The 26,157-nt window shown below is 38.5% G+C and overlaps 1 protein-coding gene and 1 non-coding gene across 2 annotated transcripts in view; both read right to left on the minus strand.

Moving 5' to 3' along the window:
• Positions 1-26,157, minus strand: part of LOC134533143 (peroxidase-like) — a 108,917-nt gene that overhangs the window by 58,738 nt on the left and 24,022 nt on the right. The window contains exon 2 of the mRNA XM_063370452.1: positions 4,670-4,784. Within this exon, the coding sequence (XP_063226522.1) occupies positions 4,670-4,775 (106 nt within the window). The 5' untranslated portion in view covers positions 4,776-4,784. The remainder of the gene's footprint in view (positions 1-4,669; positions 4,785-26,157) is intronic.
• On the minus strand, positions 8,059-8,130 carry Trnaw-cca (transfer RNA tryptophan (anticodon CCA)). The gene has a single exon. It is a non-coding gene; the product is annotated as a tRNA-Trp (tRNA).

The raw sequence follows: 26,157 nt of genomic DNA on the forward strand, positions 1-26,157 counted from the left end.
CCAGCTCAGCTCCCCAGAAACATCTGTCAGCGTCCCCCCCAGATCAGCACCTCAGAAACATCTGTCTGCGTCCCCCCCATATCAGCTCCCCAGAAACATCAGACAGCGTCCCTCCAGCTCAGCTCCCCCGAAACATCTGTCAGCGTCCCCCCCAGATCAGCTCCCCAGAAACATCTGACAGCGTCCCCCCAGCTCAGCTCCCCAGAAACATCTGTCAGCGTCCCCCCAGCTCAGCTCCCCAGAAACATCTGTCAGCGTCCCCCCAGCTCAGCTCCCCAGAAACATCTGTCAGCGTCCCCCCAGCTCAGCTCCCCAGAAACATCTGTCAGCGTCCCCCCAGCTCAGCTCCCCAGAAACATCTGTCAGCGTCCCCCCAGCTCAGCTCCCCAGAAACATCTGTCAGCGTCCCCCCAGCTCAGCTCCCCAGAAACATCTGTCAGCGTCCCCCCCAGCTCAGCTCCCCAGAAACATCTGTCAGCGTCCTTCCCAGCTCAGCTCCCCAGAAACATCTGTCAGCGGCTCCCCTAGCTCAGCTCCCCAGAAACATCTGTCAGCGTCCCCCCCAGCTCAGCTCCCCAGAAACATCTGTCAGCGGCTCCCCCCCAGCTCAGCTCCCCAGAAACATCTGTCAGCGTCCCCCCCAGCTCAGCTCCCCAGAAACATCTGTCAGCGGCTCCCCCCCAGCTCAGCTCCCCAGAAACATCTGTCAGCGGCTCCCCCAGCTCAGATCCCCAGAAACATCTGTCAGCGTCCCCCCAGCTGAGCTCCCCAGAAACATCTGTCAGCGGCTCCCCCAGCTCAGCTCCCCAGAAACATCTGTCAGCGTCCCCCCCAGCTGAGCTCCCCAGACACATCTGTCAGCGGCTCCCCCAGCTCAGCTCCCCAGAAACATCTGTCAGCGTCCCCCCCAGCTCAGCTCCCCAGAAACATCTGTCAGCGGCTCCCCCCCATTTCAGCTCCCCAGAAACATCTGTCAGCGTCCCCCCCAGCTCAGCTCCCCAGACACATCTGTCAGCGGCTCCCCCAGCTCAGCTCCCCAGAAACATCTGTCAGCGTCCCCCCCAGCTTAGCTCCTTAGAAACATCTGTCAACGTCCCCCCAGCTGAGCTCCCCAGACACATCTGTCAGCGGCTCCCCCCCAGCTCAGCTCCCCAGAAACATCTGTCAGCGTCCCCCCCAGCTCAGCTCCCCAGAAACATCTGTCAGCGGCTCCCCCCCAGCTCAGCTCCCCAGAAACATCTGTCAGCGTCCCCCCCAGCTGAGCTCCCCAGACACATCTGTCAGCGGCTCCCCCCCAGCTCAGCTCCCCAGAAACATCTGTCAGCGTCCCCCCCAGCTCAGCTCCCCAGAAACATCTGTCAGCGTCCCCCCAGCTGAGCTCCCCAGACACATCTGTCAGCGGCTCCCCCCCAGCTCAGCTCCCCAGAAACATCTGTCAGCGGCTCCCCCCAGCTCAGCTCCCCGGGACCCGGGGGACAGGTCACAAAGCTCGCCGAGGCGAGGGCCCGCGCTGCGACGGCCCACGTGAACAGAGAAGGATCTGCCGGAACATCCCGCTGCCGCGTCTGCTGCTTCCACAAGGCACGGAGGTGTTACAAGTGTCAACCAATGAGATCGCATTACAAGGTTACAATACATTATAGCACGGGCAGAATGTACATCTTTATGAATAACAATGTAAATGTTCGTTCAAAATATTTAATATCTGAAAGTTCTTCACCGATTGCTTTGAAATTTTTAAACAACGTTGCATTCGAATACGCGCGTGTTTTATATGCTAATGTCTCCTGTGGCAGGCAAAAATATAGATAAAACCATATATAAATAAATGAATGTTTGTGTGTTCGTCTTCTGTTTTATAAAATAATGATATAGATAGGAAGATATAGACATAGAGATATAGAGGCATATATAGAGAGATGCAGAGATATATAGATAAAGAGATTTATAGGTAAAAACAGAGATAGATACATTTAAAGGTAGATATGGAGAAATATGGATACAGATATAAAGATATTTAAAAATTTATAGAAAGAGATATTGAGATTTTATATAATAGAGAAATATAGTGAGATTTATAGGGAGACATATAAAGAGAGATAGAGAGAGATGATTTGTATATGTGTAACTCCTTCAAACAAATTACAAAAAAAAAAAAAAAAATGAAAGAGGCATGGCAACGCTTGCCGGGAATTAGCTATTATGTAATAAAAATAAATGACAAAATAATAGTACAACACTTAATATTCTTGTACTTAAAACAATTTGTAACTTAGTTTTAACATAAACAAATATGCCTACACCGCAGCGATGCACTCGGCTTCTATCGGTCGCACAGAGCAACGTAAACGGAAGAGTTGGGCATTGCCGAGCTGATCCGTACGGGTCCGTGTCCACACGCATGCCATTTTAGATACTTAGTGTCCGTTTACTTGATCCGTCTCCGTTCCGTGTCATTGCAGAACGAGTCTAAAATGTTAGGTTCCGTTAGTTTCGGTCAGTGTAATAAATTATAGTTCTTTGGTTTTTTTCTGGAGGGTAGGTTAGATTAGGCTAGGTTGTCGTAACTAAAAATAAACGTTGGTTCGGTTTGGTAAGCGTAAATTAAAAAAAAAAAAAAAAAACATCTGTGATGTTTTTTCACGAACGATCGGAAAACTTCGGAGAACTTCGGAGAACACCGGAACTGTTCAGGAGGCAGTGGGTGTGGCCGGTATGGCCTCTCACCAGGGGCGCCTGCGTGCCTGGTTTATAAGCCCAGACCTGGATAAAAATACAAAGCGGACCACGAGTTCAAGTGCCCAACCCCTCGCATGGCAAACTCTTTTCCACTCAGTCCAACTCTTCATCCAGACCATCCTCTGTCTCCTTGATGAATGCAAACTTGCTCCCCACATGACTGTGCCCAGGGTTTTCCCTGTGCCTGTGCAGGTTTTACCTGGGCCCAACTTAACTAGTAGCTTAACGTAGATTTAAGAGTGAGGGGAGTTAGTCATGGTATCAATCTCTGCCAATGCTGGCCAATCCCAGCACAAAGCACACGATGCATGCGACCCTCTCCCTGCATGGCTAATGCAAGCAGGACTAGGCGTATAGGCTTCGGCCTGAGTCGCACCTAGGTCCCTCCCAAACCCGGGCCCTCCAAAACACACTTAGTTTTAGTTAGGTTAGGAAAAATAATCGGCTCTCATCCCTGTGAATTGTAGTCTTCCAGTGTGCCAATTTCCCGACAGTCACTTATTTTATATTTTTTAAGCCTATTGTGACTTGTCTCAAAATACACAGTTCTCAAATACTACCACCCCTGATATCCATTTCCCAAACTGTAATTCGCAAAGCAAACACGTGATTGTTGACAACCACATGTTTTTCTCAATAATAAATTATTAAAGTTAGCTAACTGTATGAAATATTGTACCTTTAATTAATGTCCATATTACATAATCTGTAATATCACTATAAATATATATAGGTAGGTCTATATTTATATTTATATATATATATATTAATATCGTTTCACTGAATATATTTTTTTTTCAGAGCTCTTTAAAAAGTATTTTTACGATTTATCGAGGATTCAAAACATTAAATATGGTATTTTAACCCTTTAAGTGACCATTTGTAGTGAATTTTTATATTTAGTATTTTCTTAATATATTAGTCAAAAATTATTTTGATGAACATTAGTTAAAGCACACAGCTAAATCTTCAATAATAATAATCCATTAAAAATTATGCAATAAACAAAGGAACATTTGAAGTCCATGATAAGAATTAATTGCATAAATTATCAAATTTTTTAATCTTAAATCTTCTTCCTGTTTTAACTGTGTTCAGATATATAATTTTACAATTACATTAACTGCAATTTTAAAAATATTAGGGAGAATATGTAAAAGATTCCTGATGCATTTTGTTTGTTTTTTAATGTAGATAATGTGTATTATAAATTTATCATATTTTATTATATCTCACTTTAAAAAATTACAAGTTCCTCTTTTTCGCCTAATTGTGAATAACACGTGGAAATCATATTTACCTTTATTCATCCCATTAAAGGCGTGATTATAAAATTACATAAAGCATCGTGCGTACTAAAAACAAATCTTTATCTAAATCCGTTAAGTAGTTTTCACGTAATAAGGAACAAAACGATGGACAACCAGACCGATAGTAACAAGCAATGTTGAAATTTTGTAAACTATCATTTTAAGTTTAAAATATAATGTAAATATAGTTTTTTTTTTGTTTTTGTTTCATAATTTCATTTAATGTACTGATTTTTCACCCCAAATGATTTGTTTAAGTTAACGTGTAGATTAATGTTAATTTAAATATATATTTGACTAGAAGAAGTTTGTATATATATATATATACATATATATATATTCCAGATAATCTAAACCGGTTACTATTATATTTAAAATTAAATATGCTAAACAACATTTTTGATCTTTTCCAAGGAAAAGCAAGAAAAAGTTTAGGCCTGTACGTGTTAATTCTTTATTTATTAAGTTCTCAACTGGAATACTTCTTTCAACCTTCAATAACCTTGAATCTAAGCAATTTGTGAGAAAACAGATGAGTAGATAAATACTACTTAAAAATGTGAAGAAATAATGACATTTTCTGCGAATTTAATTGAGTAAATTAATTACGGTTCACTCACCTGTGTCAAAAAACCCCAGTCCATCGTGTGGATTCTTGTAAAGATGCTGCCCTGTCACTACTGCGAAAAGAGTGGCGGCAGTCCATAGCACTCCCAGAGTATTCATGTTGGTGATCTGCAAAAATTAAACAAGTCATCGCAAAGTTATCAAACCCTATATTATTTTTTATTGTTTAGCTTATATGTTGTAATTGTCAGATGTTAAAATAGTTCTTGCATAGCACATGCATTCTCCAAAGACCACAACCGTTTGTTCAAATACTGCTAGATCTGATATGACTAGTTCCAGCGTAACTTGGCATTTCTCGTTTTACTTCTTAGAGAAAGAAAATTCGCATTAAACGTTTCTCAGTCTAATGTTTGAAACTGAGTAAACCAAATATAATATACACCATTAGACTTTACAATAAATTTACTGACTTTTCAACCAGTGTTGCACCTAAATTGATTGATTGTTTCTTGGTAGAATCTACGCCGAATATACCATGTATCTTCCGTAGTATAAATGGTTAGCAGGAAAAATGATGTAAAGATTGTGTTTTTGTTGTGTAGTTAAAAAGTTTTGGTTAATACTACAATTTAATTCTTGTCTGTGCAAGTAAACTCAGAACCCGAACATATTCTCAGATACCCGCCAACTTTACAAACGTCCTTGGTTAATTTGTAACCAGATTTCTTCGTTAATTTGGGGTGAAATTTTTTTTCAAGTGTTATCATAAGACATTCGAGTGAATAACTGGTATTTTTCAACTTATTTCCTAGTAACAATATGTTTACACTATACGTGCGTCATATTTATATCGTCACGGTTCACTGTGCAAAATATCTGTTTTCGAATACCTCCTTGAAGGATGTCTGGCCTGAAAGAACATTGAAAAGTGTATCGTAAAGGATGTCAGCCGCCTTGTAAACCTTCTGAACAGTTCCATGTGTCCTTGCAGAACCGCCGATGCAGCCTTAAGTGAAATGACAAGTCGCTTGTCTCCTTTCATGATTCCTTGTGGCCTTTAACAGGTTTGTGGCGCTGCCTTTTGATAAACATGTAACGATAGTCTGTCGCTTAGTTACATAGAAAAAAATGTATACTTTTACAAAAAAAAAATCCTTTGAAAACTGGTTGTCAATAAACAGTTTATACTACTACAAGAAAGATATTGTAACTTTGTACAACACATTTTATTTTATGAAATACATTTTTTTAGAGATAATATTAATTATTTCTTACAAAAATTGGTGACTATATTATATATTTTAAATGATGATTCATTCAAGCATATCTATTTTAAACCAATGAAAAGAAAATCGCGTATTCAATAATTGTACTTTATTTTGTTTTATTATGCTTATTGATGTGCGCAGTTAATACTGGAAAGATGTTCAGGGAAGTGTTCACAAATAACTATAACTATTGAAGGTACTAGGACAATGCAAATTATAAATGCCCGGGTAAGAACCCGAAACCCAGTATTATTGCGAACACTATTTCGTAGTGACAGATTTGTTTTCGTGTAAATGTTAAAATTTGTAATTATCTGTAATTTTACATGGATATTTCTGTTCCATTTTCAAAAGTTTTACAGTGTAGTCATTTCCTACTATCTACACACTTAATGTTAATTTATTACTTTTAAATTGATAACCTTGAAAGTCTAAAAATTAGAATTTTATAGAATAGAATTTTAAAAAAATGTTTATAAACTAAATAAATGACTTCTGAAATGTATTTATTTGTTGATAAAGCGGGATGTTTAAACATGGAAATAATTCTGATATCCTTTCACGCCTATTTTCTCACTGAATGTAGCATAGAAATTAAAGAGTCATTTGGAGAAGGCTGCGTGGGTAAAGGACACATCCTTGCTGTTCGAAAACAGAAAACATCTCAAGTAATATTTTGCGCTGCTAAAAACATGGTCGGCGGTTTCCGTTTGTGTGTGATTATTCATGCCACTCACTCGTGTTTCCGACTTCTGTCTCACTCTTAGCCGCGCTTGACTTCACAATAGTTGCTGACAATAGTTGCTGGTCATGGTCAGGCACTAATGGAGACACTGCAGTGGAAGCGGAAAAAGATATTTATCACGGCAGCGTGCAAAGAATCGCCTGTCTGTTGTAATTTATTCCTACGAGTCGATCTTTCTAACTAAAAATATATTTTTTACTAGAATTTGTATTACTGATCCTTTTTCTTGGGGGAAAACACAAGGTAGTGGGACGAAAGTACATTAGTTATTGGGGTAACATTCTTTCAAGATATTTTGCGTCAGTAGATGAATCATAATCATAAAAAATAATAGTATATCAGTAATTATTTGACATTACTTTCAACTAAAGGCTTCTTGGTTATTAATTTATATTACTTTCAGCAAATTTTGGTTTGAAAAGTATTTTATGTACCTTGTTCATTTCTTATCCTGCTTAATCATATAAGGTACGTATTACTAAAATTATTTCAATACTCAAATATATATATATATATATTAATTTTATGAGGCCAACTGTGTGTATATGTATGTTTGTATTTATTTATATATTTATGGCTGTACGTGTGTTTATATACATTCCAAAATTGATTCACAAATATCAGCTTATTACTAACAACTATTCTAGTGATAAATTTTAGACTATAAAAAACTAATGTAAAATTAACAATTATTCTTCTTTATTTCACATTTCAATTAAAACACAATTTACTACTCACAGTAATTTGCTTGATTATTGTTAAACCTGTCGTTAAATTGGTTTTACTCAATTTGATAAAATAATTATTATTTAAATTAATTTTCCATAAAAGTTGTGTTTAAAACAAATAATTAAACAAATACTAAGCCTATTATTTTTTCATCAAACCATTTTATGTGAAATTGTTTAGTATTTACTATATCGTTAGTTAAATAATTCATTTGACATTATATTGATACTCCCTAATACTTTACATTTTCAGCAGTAAATCCGAAGGGGGTGGGGGGGGAGAAATCCAATAAATGGGTAAACAATGGTCTGTCTTAATAGCGCCCAGCAAGCTAAGATACAAATTGCACTTGTTTTGAGATCAGAGCACGTTTAATTGGTGGTTGACGCAAAAATAAATAAATATTTTTCTTAAAAGCTTAATAATTATGGGATATGTAGCAAACTTATCTGTATTACGATATTTTAAAGTAGTATCCTTAAACGTAATTTTGGTTTCATTCAGTTAATATCGTTTGCAGAAAATAAATAGCGGTATTTAAATTAATTTTACTTAGAAGTATAAATCAAAAAATATATAAATATATACAAGTATTAATATATTATTAAGATAGGTAGTTATGTATTAAATGGGTGACAAAAAGTAGTTTCTACTCAAAGCTTCTGTAATAATGGAGTAGAGTAAAATTGATGTTCCCTGACCCCGACGTGATTTGAACACGCAACCTTCTGATCTGGAGTCAGACGCGCTACCGTTGCGCCACGGAGTCGTTGACTTACAAAGAAATCATATTTGTTAATTATACAAGATGTTATTTGTACAAACAAACGTAGTTTAAAGTTCAGAACTAGTTCCAAAAACCTGAATATTTTTTTTTTTAATTCCCTTTTGATTTGGTTTTTTTTAAACGGTTTTAAGGTTTCTTATTTTTTTCTATGTTCGGAGAAGTGCAAATGTGTCGGTGTCATGGACTCAATAAATGCGGTCACGGTAGCTTTTTTTTTTCATTCGCTCGCGGTAACTGTTGAGTGAATAGAACGTGCGTTGTGTCCGCGTTTTGTGTATAGAAATTTCGAGTGTACAACATTAATAATAAATACCTGAAGTCTGCGCTCACCACGCCTGCTTGTGTGCACAGAATTGAACTGCCTCAGCACGCATGTTCACGCTCACCGCTCAGTGGCATGTATAGAACTTACTTAGGAGGGAATTGTAAAACATGTACGTTACCTATAAGAGGGGATTGACAAATGTCGCATCTACTTTAATTGCTTCGATCACTTATAAACTTGTTTTTTAGCCTATTTTCTGGGTCCATTTCTCTGTGTGTTATGTGCATAATAATTGTACTTGCTAGAAGTTACTCAATTACAATTCTATTTAAAGTAAAATATATTATTTTAATTAACACATGATGAATAAGAGATGAGTTTGATTTAACTCACTACCAACCATAAGGATGAAAAAACAAAACAAAAATAAGTAGGGGAGAGTTGGGTAAAACAGGGTAGTTGGGTAGAACGGGGTACCACTGTTATTTTCCGTACACGTACTGCTATCTGTGTGTACGTTTGGTAAGTTACTCCTCTACACGTCGTCACTAGAGTGAGGTAGTATGAATTGTCGCACAGTATTCTTTCGTGCGTAATAATGGAAATTACAAATTTATGATGTTTCACTAAAATGTTTAGCGTGTATTAGCTATACAATATTTAATCAGTGGTTGCAGATATATTTTATGGTAAGTTGTATTCAAGTAAAGTATTATATTTGCTATGTTGTGCCATAGTAACCGATGTAATTGACGGGTGTTAAGATTTTCTGTTTTCGTTTTTGCTTGAGAACCTGCATGTAGGGTAAAACAGGGTACACAGGTAATGGGTAAAACGGGGTAGTACCCCGTTCTGCCCAACCAGTTTCCTGTTTTAACCATCTTTTCGATCAATTGTGCAAATGACTTAAAATTAAAAATAGTATTTTTATGCACACTAAATGTTATACAGAGTTACCTACAGTACATTTATACAATCACCCAAAAGACAACAACTGACCGAGCTAACTCCAGGCCTTCAGAACCGAGTGGAAATGACACTGTCGGTGATATTCCACTGACTGCTGCAACAACTGACCGAGCTAACTCCATGCCTTCAGAACCGAGTGGAAATGACACTGTCCGTGATATTCCACTGACTGCTGCAACAACTGACCGAGCTAACTCCAGGCCTTCAGAACCGAGTGAAAATGACACTGTCGGTGATATTCCACTGACTGCTGCAACAACTGACCGAGCTAACTCCAGGCCTTCAGAACCGAGTGGAAATGACACTGTCCGTGATATTCCACTGACTGCTGCAACAACTGACCGAGCTAACTCCAGGCCTTCAGAACCGAGTGAAAATGACAGTGTAGGTGATATTCCAGTGACTGCTGCAACAACTGACCGAGCTTACACAAGGCCTTCAGAGTCCCATGGAAATGTCAGTGTTGGTAATATTCCTGGGACATCTGGTTTGGTATCTTCACCAACTGAATCTCGTTTAGGCCTATCTGATAAAAACAATCGAAGTGCTTCATCAAACGGTAGCTTCACAATTCCACCGACTACAGTGATGCCGATTCCCCATGCCAAAAGAAACCTGCAGAAGGAAGAGGACGACGACGGGGCAAGGCAGCTGTGCTAACCGACTCGCCATATAAGAACGAACTAATTATTATTCAGTCAGCTTTACCAAAATCTTTAAAAAGGAAAAATGCTGGTGTGTCTAAATCACAAAACAGTTCTAAAAAACATAAGAATAAAGAAGACAGCAACAAATCCATACCAACAGTAACTTTGCGTGTGTCTGATGATGATGACGTTCCTTGCATGCATTGCGCTGAACAGTTCTCCACTTCAAAATCAGCCGAAAGTTGGGTGCAATGCTTAAAGTGTCATTCTTGGAGCCATGAAGGATGTGCTGGTGTAGACACAGATGACTGTAGGCCATTTGAATGTGATTTCTGCCAGTTTGGAATATAGACTCTGGCCTTATTTTGTGTTCTGACGGGCCTACTAAGCCATATTAGGCTAATTAAACAATCATATGTTTTGTCAGATATTTGGGTTAACCGAATATGCAAGGTTGTATTATACATAACTAGATTATGCTATTAGACTAACCACTTCCTCAAAATTAACAGTGTTGTGTTGTTGTTGTTCAAACAATGTTTGTGATTTTCCGCAAACCAATGTTTTTGTGAAGTTTTACTGTAAATACAGAGGAACATGTAAGGTGAAGGCTTATAATTGACTTTTTTTTTTAATTCTCATATTTTTACTGACAATTGTATTTATTTGTCATACTACATGTTGTTCAGAATTTTTTATAATGCACATATTTAATCATTTAAAAATCTGCTTTCTGTACCCCGTTTTACCCAACCAGTTGGGTAAAACAGGGTAGTGTGCATACATTCAAATAATGAAAAATCTCTGCAATAATAATATTTCAGAAGACACGGTACTAGTTGCAGAATTAAACTCACATTATAATCTACGCATGCTGATGGTTTCATACATATACCGCAATATTAAAACAATAAATTTAAGCGATTTATACTAAGTACCCCGTTATACCCTACTCTCCCCTATTACTAGAAAATTCAAACAGAAGGGGTGAGCTAGCGCAAAGTTTGTTACATTCGTTTAACATTGATTGTGTTCTTACGCATGTTATTCCACTGAAGTTTAACGTATAGTTTAATGCCAGTCAAAACCGTACCCATTCGGAAGATGGCGGGGAGTCGAAATTTCCCTCTCCTGAAATCCTAAAATATTTATCACTCTCACCAACAAATGGAAAGAGTTTGAAAGCAAACAGTAGGAAACATTTGTCCCTCACCACCCCCCCCCCGGCAACAATTATTTTTCGTTCACGGTCTAATCAATTAAATAATTGTTTTTCTGGTTTCAGGACTCTTGTTGACTTTTTGTCCCTTGTTAGAAAAAAGTGAGATACGAAACGCCCATGTTTAAAAAAAAAGTTTTCTTTATTATTTTTCACAATTGTGTTTTTTTTTCTTATAATTTATATTAATGTCTTTGTTACGGGTGGATATAAAACCCGCCCGTGAGACGTGTCCTTGTGAAGACGGGTTTTCCCCCATCGCTTGTGAGCAGCGCCTGTTGTAACGGCAACCCGCAAAACTCCGAGAGAGACTCGTCGACACGCCTGGTAAATTTGCTATCCCCAAAACTATGAAAAATAATGGGGTCATAATTTTGGGGGGAATTTTTTTTTTTTTTTTTTTTTTTTTTTTTTTAGTAATTTGCGAATGAGATCCAAATATTGGGGTGTGTTACGACGAATACTACAGACAAACTGTTTATTCAAAACTGTGTACGGAAATTTTAATAATCTCAGTTTATTGTGTAATTAAAATATATAAATTGATTTATACGGCTCTTAAAATAAATTGTAAAAGCACGTATTAAATGGACCGAACTATCACATACCATCAATCGTAGTTATAGTAGGAATTAGATCTAAAACATGGGCAAGAAACCATGAAATTACACAAGAATACCCTGTTAGGGTCGCGAGATACAAAGAGCATACATACTCAGGCAAAGAAGTTTGCCTGGATCTACGCAAGCAATCAGAATCCACGCGCGGACTTGACAATGAGAAAGGGTCGGTCCTTGAAAACTTCACCGCACGTGTGGTTCCCGTGACCTTGCCGAGTCACTCCAGTCACCTGCGAGCACAACTCCTTTCATCGCACAACACACCTTGCGCCGGATTGCGTCCACAGCAGTTAGCAGCGACCACCGAAATTACAGTCTGATCTCAACAGACCACGCAACGACCACTCTACTAACAATCTAATTTCTTTTTTTACCTTTCATTCCAACTGAAATTATTATTTGTTTCTTAATGATCCACAGTAGGAAAAAAAAATTGTGTACTTATATATGCGCGTTATAGGTTATACTCCTTGTTGATTGAGGCACTAAACAATTTTGAAATTAGTTGTAACAAAAATTAATTAAATATATACTCAGTATTAAATATTATTTGAACATGTGTATAAAATTAATTATTTAATTTATTAAAATAACCGAGATAATTTTTATTATTAATGAAAAGCAATAAATATTCCTGATGTTTATTCTAACTTATTTATTTTAATTAATTTTTAATTTATACACGTGGGAGTATAACCTCACATATATAATGACACTTGAAAACGTTTTTCAACACAATTTATATTTCTAATATTCACAAACAATAAATATTTTTAATTGTATGAGCCAGTATTCAATATCGATCACGAAAGTATATGATTTAAAAACACATAATTTTCATCTTGTGAAAATTTCGTTGCATGGTGCGTGCGCATCGTAAAATTTCACTCACGTCATTTTTTTTTCATAAGGCGCCTAAATAAGTATAACTTTAAAAAAAACTTTTACAGACAATTTTATATGGTTATATTATGGATGCATTAAAATCATGTCCAAAAACACGAAATATCAGAAGCAAACCAATATAGGAAGTGAGGAATCGAGGAGCTTCTGATTCCACCGGGACACGAACTGGCTTGCGAACCGCCGTACCTGTTGGGTGGGGTGGGTTCCGAATCAAGCTCACGACACGACCACATTTAACCCCGCTTTATTGCCGAGTCACGGCTTAACGATTCGTGACGGACTGGTTTCCGTTTCTCGCGCGGCAGCACGCCGCTACAACTGGCTCAACGGCTGACTGGGCAACTTTGAAATGCACTCGCGGTTTCTCTTTTGCGACGGGCGTCCAGACTCTGCCACGAACACAGACACACGCGGAGATCGGTGGGAATATAAAATGTAAATTGTACCTGTACAATTAATTATTCTCTTTAATTTACATGAAACAAGAATATGCAGGTATTACTGGCCAGAGATTTGCAGTTTTTTACTTGATTAAATGTTTTCAACTTGACTTCTTAATTGGATTATTGCCAGCATTGCTAAGTAAAATATAGACGATTCTTAACAATGCGTGTATTATATACGTACATTTTGCATGTACAAGGTGACACAGAAAAAACGGTAACTTTTGGCAAACAAATAAAAATTTCGTCCTCATGTACGTATTGGCAGCCCTGTACAGTAGGCAGCACTACGGAAGTGGGAATGTGAGCTGTAAACAATCACCCCCACGTCCCCAAAATCACCTGATTTATCAGTTCGTTATTTTTTTCCTTGTGGGGCCACCTCAAGTGGCGGGTCAACACTACCCGGCCAAGGTCACTGGATGAATTGAAACAAATAATTGAAGATGAAATTCGTGACATCCCAGCTGAGATGTTGCAGCGATCAATGTGGAACCTGAACAGCAGATTAGAAGAATGTATACGTAGACAAGGACGCCATCTGCAAAACGTAGTTTTCAGAAATCGATCATTTGGTTTTGTTGTTCCTTAAAATGCAAGTTGTAATGGTTCGATTACTGTCAATAAAATTTTGTGCTGTAGCAATATTCTATTTTTATTTGCTTGCGAAAAGTTTACGTTTACCTGGGTCACGTTGTATTATTTACAGGATTACTGCGAATTGCTGGACAAAAATATGATGGAACGTAAATAACGCATAGAGAAGAAAACCATTTTTGTTAAAGAACATATGTCTGGAATCACAATTCTGCAGAGTTTCAAGAGCAGACAGTAGCTCGCAAATTTTTATTTCTCGTACATTAGGCGCCACTCCAGAATTTCCTCTTCGGTACATTTCCGTTGTGAACGCACCCTCGGCAAGAACACAGTTTCTGCTGCAATTCCTTTCGCCTTCCCGTGGGAATTGTACACATCGGCCATCTCCGCGAATGTAAAGTCTGCCAAAACTGTAGTTGTTCGCAAATTGTGTAATCACTGTACTCACTAACGGTCAAAACTGCGCTAGTTACTAAACCAGAAAAAAGTAAACGTACCGCGACCAACCATGCACTGTGTCGTAGGCCTACACCAGACTGCCAATTACTACTGCATACGAGAAGCTATGCTCTGGAAAAACATAGTTTTAATGATTTATAAATGAAATGCTAAAAATGGATCAGGAATGATGTGGACTGACGGAAATCGTAGAATTATTGCAGATATAGGTCGTGTTTCGACACCGTGCCAACATGTACGTCACTGTCTGGGAATAACATCGTTTTCCTCTCTTAATGCTGGTGATGAATTACAAGCCCAAGCATGTGAATTTAAGGTATTCCCCAGGTTTCAACAATTTTTTTAAAACATTGATATTGGGTATTTGTATGTATGTATATTTTCTGTTGACGAAATTAAAAATTAAATTAATTGTTTAATGTACAGTTAGAGTGTTGTGTTGTTATAGTTATGTTAACAAGGAGGTAAAAATTTCGTTTCCTGCAGTCATGGTTGACCACGTCTTCTTGAATAGATGGTCACCGCTGAAGATGTTTTTTTTATTAGCTCATGGTCTGCGCCATGTTGGTTAAAAGCCCAAGACATTGGCTGAAGTGTAGTTCTTGCATTGTGAAAACGGTTATAAACGACTGTACAGTATTTTAAGGAAGTGACTTTGTTTAACGACTGAAGCTCTAATTCATACTTACTAACCCTCATGAGACGTGGTTCAGTATCATTTTCGCAATGTGTTTTGGGTGTGACAATATGGCGTTGGCGAGGCAAAAAGAAATTACGCCCCGGCACGTTGTCTTCCAACCTCATGCCTGCAGTATTTTTTTATATACAAACCCTTGATGTTAATTGGCCATGTAAAAGTGTTACGTGTTTGTTGGAACGGTAGACACGTTTTCCACGAAAATTCGCCCTTGCTCTACTTTTGTGTTCACTCTGCGGATTAAATCTACTCCGCGAAGGTAGGATAGGACCGGCAACCCGTAATAAACATGTTCATGATTGGTTGCCTACCTGGAGGCGTTTCTCAGATGCGAGAATAAATAAATAAATCGGTCGCTTTCGTTTCGAGTGGCGCTGTGTGAAAGTAAAATTATCTTTATAATGAAGTAATTTCTCACACTCAAAATTTGTGTGACTACCAGAATTCTTGCGTACTTGCCGTTACACCTTGCGAAATTTTATATAAGTAAAATTCCAACCAATCAAATCAGAATGATTTCAGAAAAAGCTAAATGATTTTAAGGCATCGCAGAAAAAATGTATTTTTACTCGATTGCGAGATATATCATCCAGACAATCTGTAGATAATTTAAAAAATGTATAGTTTTGTTTAGTTAATTTATTGTTTTTGTGGTGCGAAGTAATTTTTATCCATTTTCTAATGTGTTTTATGAAGCCCGAGCAAACTTTTATCGCGTTTGATAGTTCCTTTTTTCTTTGCACTGTTACTTTCCCCTTTTCTCCCCGCTTTGATGTGGCTTGCGGGGAAAAAAACGTCTGTCCTTGCAGTGGCTCAGAGTGGCTGCTCGGTTGGACAGCGGCTGTGCAGGGTGTGTTGCAAGCCATGCTCGTCTCGTGGTACGGATGCTTACAGGATCTCTCAAGTCGCGGGCCCAGGCTAGAGTCCCGGGCGACGAACTGGCGTCCTCCTTCACCACTTTTGGTTTAGAGTAGTTATTATGGTCTGAATACTCTTTTCCTCGAGTCATAATAATCAATTCGATCCTTGAAAGAGCGCCTCGGCTCCTAACAGAAGCATATACAGTTCACAAGGATGAGAGCCAAGCCCGTTCAGTTCCGAATTCCCCCGAAGTTTACCGATCGCTCGTGAAAAAAAAAAAACTGTTTGCAAAGATTTATACATATTACTCACAGAGTATTCTAAATAGCTTGTCTAACCTAACCAACATTTCATTTAAGTTATGACAACCTAACTTAACTTACCTTCCCGGAAAAAAAATAAAACTATTATTTATTAAAATTACCCAACTTGACCTAACTCTTTTTACTACGGTAAACTTCGGAACTGTTCGGGTTGGGGTTGTGGTTTTCATCACTGTTAGCTATAATCTATCCGTAAAGATGTTTCAATGCAAAACTTTTTTTTGTGTGTGTTATTAAACCACGCGCCATCGAGCAATATTATTAACACATGTTAACTCCGTTACGCCACCGGTTATAAAAGAAAAGGTGTTAGTTAAAGAATCTCGGGCAGGACTTCGCACGTCGCCGGCTCTGACACTGGCCTTCAGCCCTTGGGGGTCACACTGTCTGGCTCGCCTCGACTTTCCCCGGCCTGTCTCCCGGAGCCGCAGCAGCGCCGCCCTCGGGCCGCGGCGAGAAGGGGAACTACCGGTCGCTGCTGCCGGCCACAGCACGAGAAGCCTAGCATGTCCATCAAGCTCCGTCCCTGCCCGAACACGCCCGAATATTCACCTTCGTCCAACCTCGGGATTTGTTTTATTTTTGCGCAGGAAAAATGAATTCAAACATTAAAAGTGGTCGGTTAGGTTAGCTACATTAAAACACTTTAAAACACTATGGACGGTTAGTTAGGTTAGTATAGCTACATTAAAATAAACAGAGAAATATAAATATAAATATAAATAAACCCGAGGTTGGCCGAAGGTGAATATTCGGGCGTGCTCGGGCAGGGACAGAACTTGATGTAGGTACATCTTAGGCTTCCCCCCACAGCGCACACGCACACACGTTTCGGCTGTACTCGCCCGTACGTTCGGGTGTTTTCGGGTACGAAAAGTTCTCAGCTGGGGTGTCACACACAAAAAAAGTGTGAAAAAATATTTCTAGTCTTTTTCAACACAAATATCATATACCCTGGTCTACTAAATCTCACAATAGCGTGACAACGTGAAACTTTATAGCTCGAATGCAATGTGCTCTCTACTGCTAAGGCCCGTGCGTAGGATTTTTAAATGCGTCGTTGGTTTTTTTTTTTTTTTCTGGAAGATAATTAACGTTGAATTATACCAGCCACATATTAAAAATTGTATTTTCAGGTTAAAGATTAGTGTGAAATTAGATTATTGAAGTGAGCGTTACGAAAATTATATTTATTTATATATATATATATATAAATGAGGGGAATAGTTAGACACGTGGTGGGGGAACCGGTAGAGGGGAGTGTATCAGCGGCGACGCCATTCCAACGAATGCATTAGCGGTCCAATAGGTATACGGCAAGGGAGGGGATAGGTGCGTAGCGTAGCATGCTATATGCTAGTTGTAACGGTCAGAAAAATTACAATTCTTTAATTTTTGACAATAGCGAAATATATAGTTAAATGGAATACACAATTTCGAATTTTTTTTTATCTAAATTAAACTTCTCTGACTAGTTTATGATGTAGGTATGCCATATTAATATTTTTCTAGATAATTTTATTTTACTAGGATATCTAAATCCTCTTAATTTAAATAATTTTAAAAGGTAGGTAAAATTACATAAATTTAAATAAAATCATAAAATAACCAACAACATTGTCTTTAAATTTTAGATTTTTTAGTTCCTTAATACATACTTATAATTATTAAAATGGGTACTGCAATACAGCTTTTAAAAATTGATTGATATGTAAATGTGCAAGCAATTTATATCTGTGTATATAAATATAGAGCTAAACCAACTAAAAGTATAAAAGTTTAACCGTCTTTAACGTAAATACAAAAAAAAAGTACGTGGCACAGGACACCTTCCATCAACATTATTTACCTATGCGACGATTACACCACCAACTAGACTAAAATTTTAAGTTTAAAAAGCAACCATTATTTTTGTTGGATATATTTTAGTAGTGTTTAATTTAGCAGAGAATTGTTTTTTGTTGCCATCTTGAAGGACTTACGTCTCGTTGTCATCCCCGCAGAAAAAAATCTACCGATACAAGTTTACTTTATAACCGCGTTATTAAAAATATCATGCTTTACTTTTTTTTTCAATCACTAGAACTTGTTACTTGGAGCAACGATATAAAAAAAATAATTGTCTGGCAAAACAGTCATGTGCAAGCGATGTGCTCTTTAGCAGGGTCGGGTTATCTCGTGGAAAAAATGGAACGCTAACATGATATGCCCACGTCAGCGGCGTCTTCCTTGTAATTGACAGCTGTCTGCAAGAAAGTCTGTGCCTTACTTGGCCGGAATGTTCAGAACTAAACGACTTTGATTCGTGGGCCGACAGAAGACACGTACATGAATAAATCTCCGCCAATCACAGCTAGTCTAGAAATATGTTCGCAAAAAAAAGGGGGGGGGGTTGTCTGTAAAGTCGGTTTACGGACGATAATTTTACGTGATAACGTCATAAGAAAACATTGATGAAAAATTGCATACTTTTTAATTTTCAAATAGTATCTACAGTTTTTGCAAATTTAATTAAAATTTTTTTTTTAAATATAATTACGAACAATTAGTTAAAAAAAACCGCCTTAACCTGTTTGATTATAAAAGATTTTCTCGCACGGTGGTTGGCCGGTTCTTGCACGCTCGGCTCAGGCGGAACGTGACAATGAGGTCGTGCTTTTTCGTGCGTGCGGCTGGCGTTCGTCGATTTATAAGACGTTATCACGTCAAAAAAAATGCATGCCTCTAGCCATTAGAAGAAAAAGTAAATATATATAATTTTTTTTCCAGAGTTTACCTTCAACTGCCAGACCATAACTTACGTTTGATCTCTCTGAATTTCGTGGCGGTCCAGTTTCAAGTATGACGCAGTTTCCTTGGAAGACTTCCGCCTCTGTGCAGACTTTCATTGCGCAGCTGCTACGTCAACTCCAAGTCCTTTATGAGACCGACTGGAAGCTGCCAGGCCAAAGTCAGGGTCGAATTTCCAATCAGCGAGTCTGGCAGACGGGAAGTTGCCCATTACACGTTCGGCGCGGCGCGGCGGTCAGAACTCCGCCCCGCGGCCAATTGCAACACGTAACAGCTCCGCCCGGCGGCTAGAAAGGCTACCGTCTGGTCGACCGAATCGCGACACGTTGCGTTACGTAACTCGAGCGACGCTCCGCGTAATTCCCCCCCCCCCCCCGGTCGTTTTTTTCTTCTTTTTTTCTTTCAGCGTAGCACACCTGGGACGTTTTAAGACTTCAGCTACTCGGGGCAGCGAGGAGAACGTTTCCGCTACATGCGCATCAAATTGCTGCCCATTGTTACCAACGCGCCTTTTTTTCTTTTCATAATTTTCCCCCGTAACACGAATGCGCGGGCTTCCGTCGACGGCAGGTGGCGCAATTGTTGCGGCCCGCGTGTCTCCGAGCGCCGCATCGCGAGCTGCCCGTCGAAGACTCCCTTGCGGCATGACCTTCACGCCCTCCTGCCGTCCGGGTGCGAGCCAATTACACCTTAGTTGGCCGCAATTAGCGAAATTAGCTGCCAAAGTTATATTTTATACGTTTTTTTTTGGGCCTATAAAATAGGACTGGAACTTCTTTTAAGGTTTGACTGCAATTCTGTTGGCTACTCCAAGAAATGGTTAAAATTTCTTTCAGAAATCATTATTTAATAATTTTACCTGGCATTTAAAAAAAATATTCAAGTCTGTGAGGATTTTGACAGGCAAGGGACATAAAATGCGTGTTTTGTGTTAGGATTGGAAACCATATCATGAAGTAGCCAGTAGCATTGCAGTTAAACCTAAAACAGTTTCATTTCTGCACTCCATTAAATTCTCCTTATTTTTTTTTACAACCCAAAAACGTTTAAAATGTAACTTTGGCAGTATACGTTGTGTGTGTGTGTATGTGTATATATATATATATATATATATATATATATATATATATATATATATATAAATTTCGTGAAAGTTAAAAAATTTAAAAAATCTACAAATTGTTCTGAAATGGGAGGCACCCCCTTAACGCACCATTTACAAACCTTTATCAAAGGTATTTGATTACGAATAGCATTTAAGAGCCATTGCACTTGCCTATACAAGTTTCGTTCCATGTTTTCGTCTTTAACGTGTATTTTTTGGACAGTGGAAAAGGCTAAAGCGTATTTATTTACGGACGGTTTAAGACATGAAAAATTCTACACACAGTAATGTAAATGACATAGGGAATAGCAGTGAGCCTTTGTCTTTAATATTTCACCATTAAACTACAGGGTCACCGCTTAAAGGCATATAGAAGCGAAGACTGCACGACAGTTGGGTACCTGGCGCGTAGAGGTTTTTAGGCGTGCGATGAGCGAGCCAGAGTCGCCCTTATGCCCTCGGGCTTTTAGAGCTGGTGTTCCCAGCCAGGCAGCCCCCTTAGCCGGTTCGAAAGCTCGCTTCTCTCCAGTGTAATCCTCATAGATTGGGTTCCGAAGATAACGAACTCAGACTATGCGACGTTATTCCGGATACTTTCCCTGGACCATTTTGGCAGTGGGGAAGATTGATTTAAAACATGAGCCATTGCAGTTTTGCACTCTATGTCATAGAGGAATCCTGAAGAACGGACAAAAAAAACACACACAGCAAACAAGCATATCGGCTTGTTTTCTTTGTGTTTGTGTATTCATTTTTTTTTCTGTCCGTTCTTCAGGTTTTTCTCTGAGACATAGGTGTAAACCTGTAATGGCGTGTGTCCAAAATAAAGTGTGTTTCGGATGTCGCTTTGCATTTGTAGGAAATTATGCCAGCGGACTGGAAGAATTGCGCACTTACCGTTGACTGTAGCCTGTGCAATCGAGCACGACCCAATAGTTCGCCTTAAGGCCAAAGAGACAGCGACGGCATTACCAGTTTAATTAAGACATATCGTTATCCTTTTCATTTTTTTTTGTTGTAAATCAGCAACTTGAGAGACATATATAATGATTACGTATTCTCGCGTTGATTCTTATAATTACTTTTAAAATTTAAATAAAATTAATAGGATGTAGCGAGGTAACGCCTATATGAAAACTCTTGAGCGCAATGATTAACATCTCCTTTTAGTTCATAATGTGTGTATATGTGAATAAATCTATATAACTTTTTTATGTACACGATAACTGCCGTCTTTCTGTACAAATTACTCCCAGACTGATAAGTGCAATTTAGAGACGAAAAGTTTCGGTTGAGTTCGTTAATGGGGAACAAAAACCACGGGAAAGGTTTTTTGGAAAACTGAAAAATTACTATAACCTGGTTATAATGAAAAATGTTACATGAGGTTGAAGTTTTATAAGTTCCTAATATTTGAAAGGTTTTTTGGTAGCATAAACTCAACATCAGCTGAAGGGGTGGCAAAAAATGTGTTAAAAAACAAAACAAAAAATCATCCATCAAATCCGTTCAAAGTTATTGAAAACATTTTAAATATTATATAAAAACTTTTGTACGAAACAATTTTTGATACGACCAGCCATTTCTCCAAGGGTGACCAATATGAGGTAGCAAAACAAAATATTCATTACTATATTAGTAAACAATAACGAGCCTATATAAAATAGCCAGAATATTTTGCCTGAAACTTTGTTTAGAGCTGCAGTCCTTATCGCAAGAGACGAATCTATTTTGTTTGTGCGTGGCTTATGGGAGTAATTGTGTTTGTAATTTTTATGTTAGTTTTCACTAGTGTCACAGCATAGCTTAACTACATGCCCTGGGCCAAAGTCAAACTCATGTCCATGTCATTATTATCGAAAATATTTTATAAACTCTAATAAAATCCTTGACTCATTTAATAGAAAACATACGGAATATTTTGGACGCATGAACTACGTGAAATTTGTTCGATCTAGCATTTAAGGAATATTTTCAGAAGGCCCCTAAAGTTTCTTGAATGATCCTAAAGAAATATGAGCTTATAAATCTACCCTGAACCTGTAGGCCAAGTCGAAAGGGATTTTTCGTTTTGTGAATGACTTGCTTAACCTCTGTTTCAGGTATTAATTAATTTTCACCCGGCAAAGACGTCATTGCGCATACACAGTGCGCTGGTTGGTTATGTGTCTCACTCGTAAAATTCCTCGTTCCGGACTCCGCACGTAACTGCAAATAAACCTAATTTGATTATATAAATAAAAACACCTTTTTTAAGCGGATGTCGGCTATTCGGCTGGGCAGCTGGGCGAAATGCAGATACGAGTTTAGAAAGTAAAAACAACGGTGCCAAAAAAAAGGAACCTGTTGTGTGAAACCGCTACTGCATTGCACGTCAGATTCCACTGGATGGAGAGAATTCACGGGGGCCGGCTAGCGGGGGGGAAGGGGGTGGCATGGCGAAGTAAAAGCGTCCTTCACTTGTCCGGCGAGGTGTGACGGGATTGACAAAGACGAGAAGTGTTTCAGGAGTAAAAACAGCACCCCGGAACACAAGGCGGTGGCGCAGTCTCGTGCAAGAAAGCGACGGTACAGTCTGGAGGCGTGCAACTTGCCTCGAATCAGACGGAGCTCAAAAAAGCAGTAGGTACCACTGGTGTTACTTGCAAAGCATTGCATGGTGTTTGTTTTACGACCACAACGAAATTGTTTGCAAACACTGTAGACAAAACAAAATGAGGCAGAAGGATACATAGACCACTGTAGACGCCACGTCAACTTCGTATGAGCAAAATCTCTGTTAACACGCATATAAACGCATATAAGAAAACAGGTTGTTTACTGTAACACTACAAACCTCGAAACACCGTAAATTCATTGATTTACACAATTCGGAAAAAAAATTAACAGTCTTTTGTTTCATAGCACTGGCGCGCTCCTTGAACGCCATACTGCGCAGATGCCCCAAATATCGATGGTCTGTGACCCACGCGGTCCTAGAAACTCACGTTTAGGATAGGTCGTCTCGGATGAAACGAAACCTCGGTTAATCGAAGCTACGTTAATCGAGACTCTACATGCCAGCAGCACAAAGACGATACAGTGGCGAGTACAATTTCCTACATTTCTGACGGAGGGTGGAGGCGCTAAGGGCGACTCTGACTCGCACATCGCACGTCTCTTCGCCTCTACGCTCCAGGCACCGATGTTGCGTGCAGTCTTCGCGTCAGTTAACGTGCCTCTGTGGGACTTCAAGCACAATCCCCCTATTATTTTGTAGTGGAATAAAGTCCCCATGCACGATCTTGCTCTTCTTATAGATCTGAGTACCAAAAACTTCGTACCTAAAACGGCCGTGAAATCCGCCAGTTATATCTTTTATTCGCTGTGGAAAAATGTACATGTTAAAAAAACGAAACCATGAAACTAAACTAAAGTAGGAAAGTGCGACCACCTTCAAATGCTCTTCACGTTCATAAACTTTTATTTAGAGGCTCTCCTAGTCATGATTAGTGCGACGCTCTCTGGTTTTTCTAGCGCGGTGGCGCCTCTGAGTGCAAGGCTCTGAACTTGCGCGCTGTCTTCGCGTCGTGCGAAGGGCCAATATTAGGTTTGAGCGGTAATCATCTAATTATATGGGGGATAGATGAAGGTAAAGGTGTATTGTAAATCTCTTGAGGGCTTTCAAAACTCTGTACAGGATGGTTTATTCCTAAATTTATCCTGAATATATGTGTTCGAGCCATTTTCATTCTACTAAAAATTCAGTTTAAAAATAAAATACGGAAAACGAACTCATTCAGCCTTAGCGTTTTCTTAAATGCTTTTCGTAAACAGACCCCACTTGGATATTTTGAGCAGTTATTAATATGATTGGTTTCTTCTGTAGCTCTACACACCGTATGCGTGCATAAATAGGTGGGGACTAAATATTAATATTACGAAGCTTGAACACGAAATTTAACGTATATATATTTTTTAAATAAAACCGAGCGTGATAAATATACACATATTGTGTTTCCAACAACATTTCTTGACGCTTGTCACACGTAGATTCCGCACCAGCCACTATAATTCGCTGCCGGACCAGCTACGTCGACTATCGACAGAAATTTTTAACTATATAATCAAACTATTTCGATTAAAGCGAAAAAGACTTGAAAATAAAACTAAACCCTCAGTTTTGGACCTAATTTTGGAACACATTTATGTGACATATACCAGTTGTGGTCACAAAAATATTGTGAAAGAATATTTGTGGCAGCAATTGCAGACGCTACATATATTTGAAATAATAATCCCAATAGCCTGACCCACTGAGATAGTCGCTGTAGAGTTTGAACAAGTCGTGACTTGTCAGTTGGCTTCCGGAGCCGGAGGAGTGAGGTCGTGGTTGCCGTGTCCGTCACGCTCATGGATGCGCATCGCGGATTCGTCTGTCCTCGGGGAAGAATTCAAAGTCATAGGTGTGCTCACCTCATGTCTGCATTCCCAGTGGTTATTTCTTAGAGAGAAGATTTTTTTATCCTTGTTAATTGCCACTACCTGTTTCGCTTACTTCTCTCCTAGCATTCCCTTTGGTTGATTTCTTAGCGTAAACATTTTATCCTTGTTTATTGGCCCTACCTGATTTGCTCCTAGTTGGGCATCGTTGGCTCACGGTCGTAGAGGGGTGTGTCCAAATAACTGCGGTCCAATCACGAAAACCGTGACAAGGTTTGCATTCTAACTTGCGACTTAATGAAGGATTCGTATTTCCGTTTCTATAATCATGGATTTTGAACAACGTGTTTTTTTTTTTTTGCGAAATGGAGATCAGGAAAATGGGTCAAAGTCTTCCTCCTTCATCATGACAATGCGCCATGTCACACTTAGCTTCTGATCCGGGAGTTATTGGCCGAACAGAAGGTTCCTGTCTGTCCACTTTCAGAAATTCTTCCAATCATGGCAACAACATTGGTTTAGATACGCATCGCTATCCAAAGAGAGTATTTTGAAGAAGATCAGTTCAAATTTTATGTAAGCGTATTAATTTGTTCGTATCAAAATTATTCGCCAGATTTTTTGATCATGCCCTCGTATTACTCCAAATTATGTAAAGCGTAAGCTCTGTGAGTAGTGGCTACTCGTCGTGAATGAGTCTGTGACATGAATGTAGTCCATGGTCGATGATCCCTCGCAGTGGTTTTGGCGGTGAGGCGCGACCAAAAATAAAAACACTGTGTCGCGCTCGGCCAGCTATTGTTGCCTTCTGCATTACGTGCCCTGTTTCTAGAAAAATTTGTAAGGCCATACAGAAGTTGAACCACGTGCCTTCTCTGGCTATTTACCTACCGAGATGTTACGCATCCATCTTTAAGGCTGATCAATACACTTTTGAAATCAAACGCTGAAAAAAAGATTCTCGTACACAGGGAAGCTTTTTTGTTTTGTAAATGGAACAGAAATATTCATGTAAAATTACAGTTTTTTTTATTTCATTGTTTTCGTGAAAACAGCTGTATCACTACAAAATAGTGTTCTCAGTAATACAGGGTTCAGATTTTTACCCAGTATTTATTCTTTGTGATGTCTTATTAGTACCTCCAATAGTTAAATTTATTTGTAAACTGTTCCCTGAATAGCTTTTCAGTATTAACTGCACACCTAATAAACACTAAATAACCAAATAAATACAAACTGTTGAATATTATATTATATTTTTTCCGTGGTTTAAAAAAAATATATATGCTTTGAGTGAAACATCAATTAAAATATTAAATTATGCACAATTTTTCGCAAGAAATTATCAGTATTATCTCGTAAAACAAGGTTCATAAATAGCCATGTGTTGTACAAAGTTACAATATTTTTTTCTTGTAGTATTAAAAATTATTTCTTGGCAACTTTTTTCCAAAGGAAATTGAAAAATAACTTTTTTTTCTGTGTAACCTGGGAATTAAATAACGTGATCGCACTCTTGTGTGCAACAAGTTGAGCTGACATTTAATGTGGAATATTAAGCATTTATTTAAATTTTTTACTTTTGTTAAATTTATACTTTACAACCGTATTTATAATATCACTCCAGTTTTTATTTTTATTATGTATTTGTTTTATAATAAAAATTAGTGTTTTTTTATTACGCCA

This window comes from Bacillus rossius, chromosome 6 (genome assembly GCF_032445375.1).
Source record: "Bacillus rossius redtenbacheri isolate Brsri chromosome 6, Brsri_v3, whole genome shotgun sequence".
NCBI lineage: Eukaryota > Metazoa > Arthropoda > Insecta > Phasmatodea > Bacillidae > Bacillus > Bacillus rossius.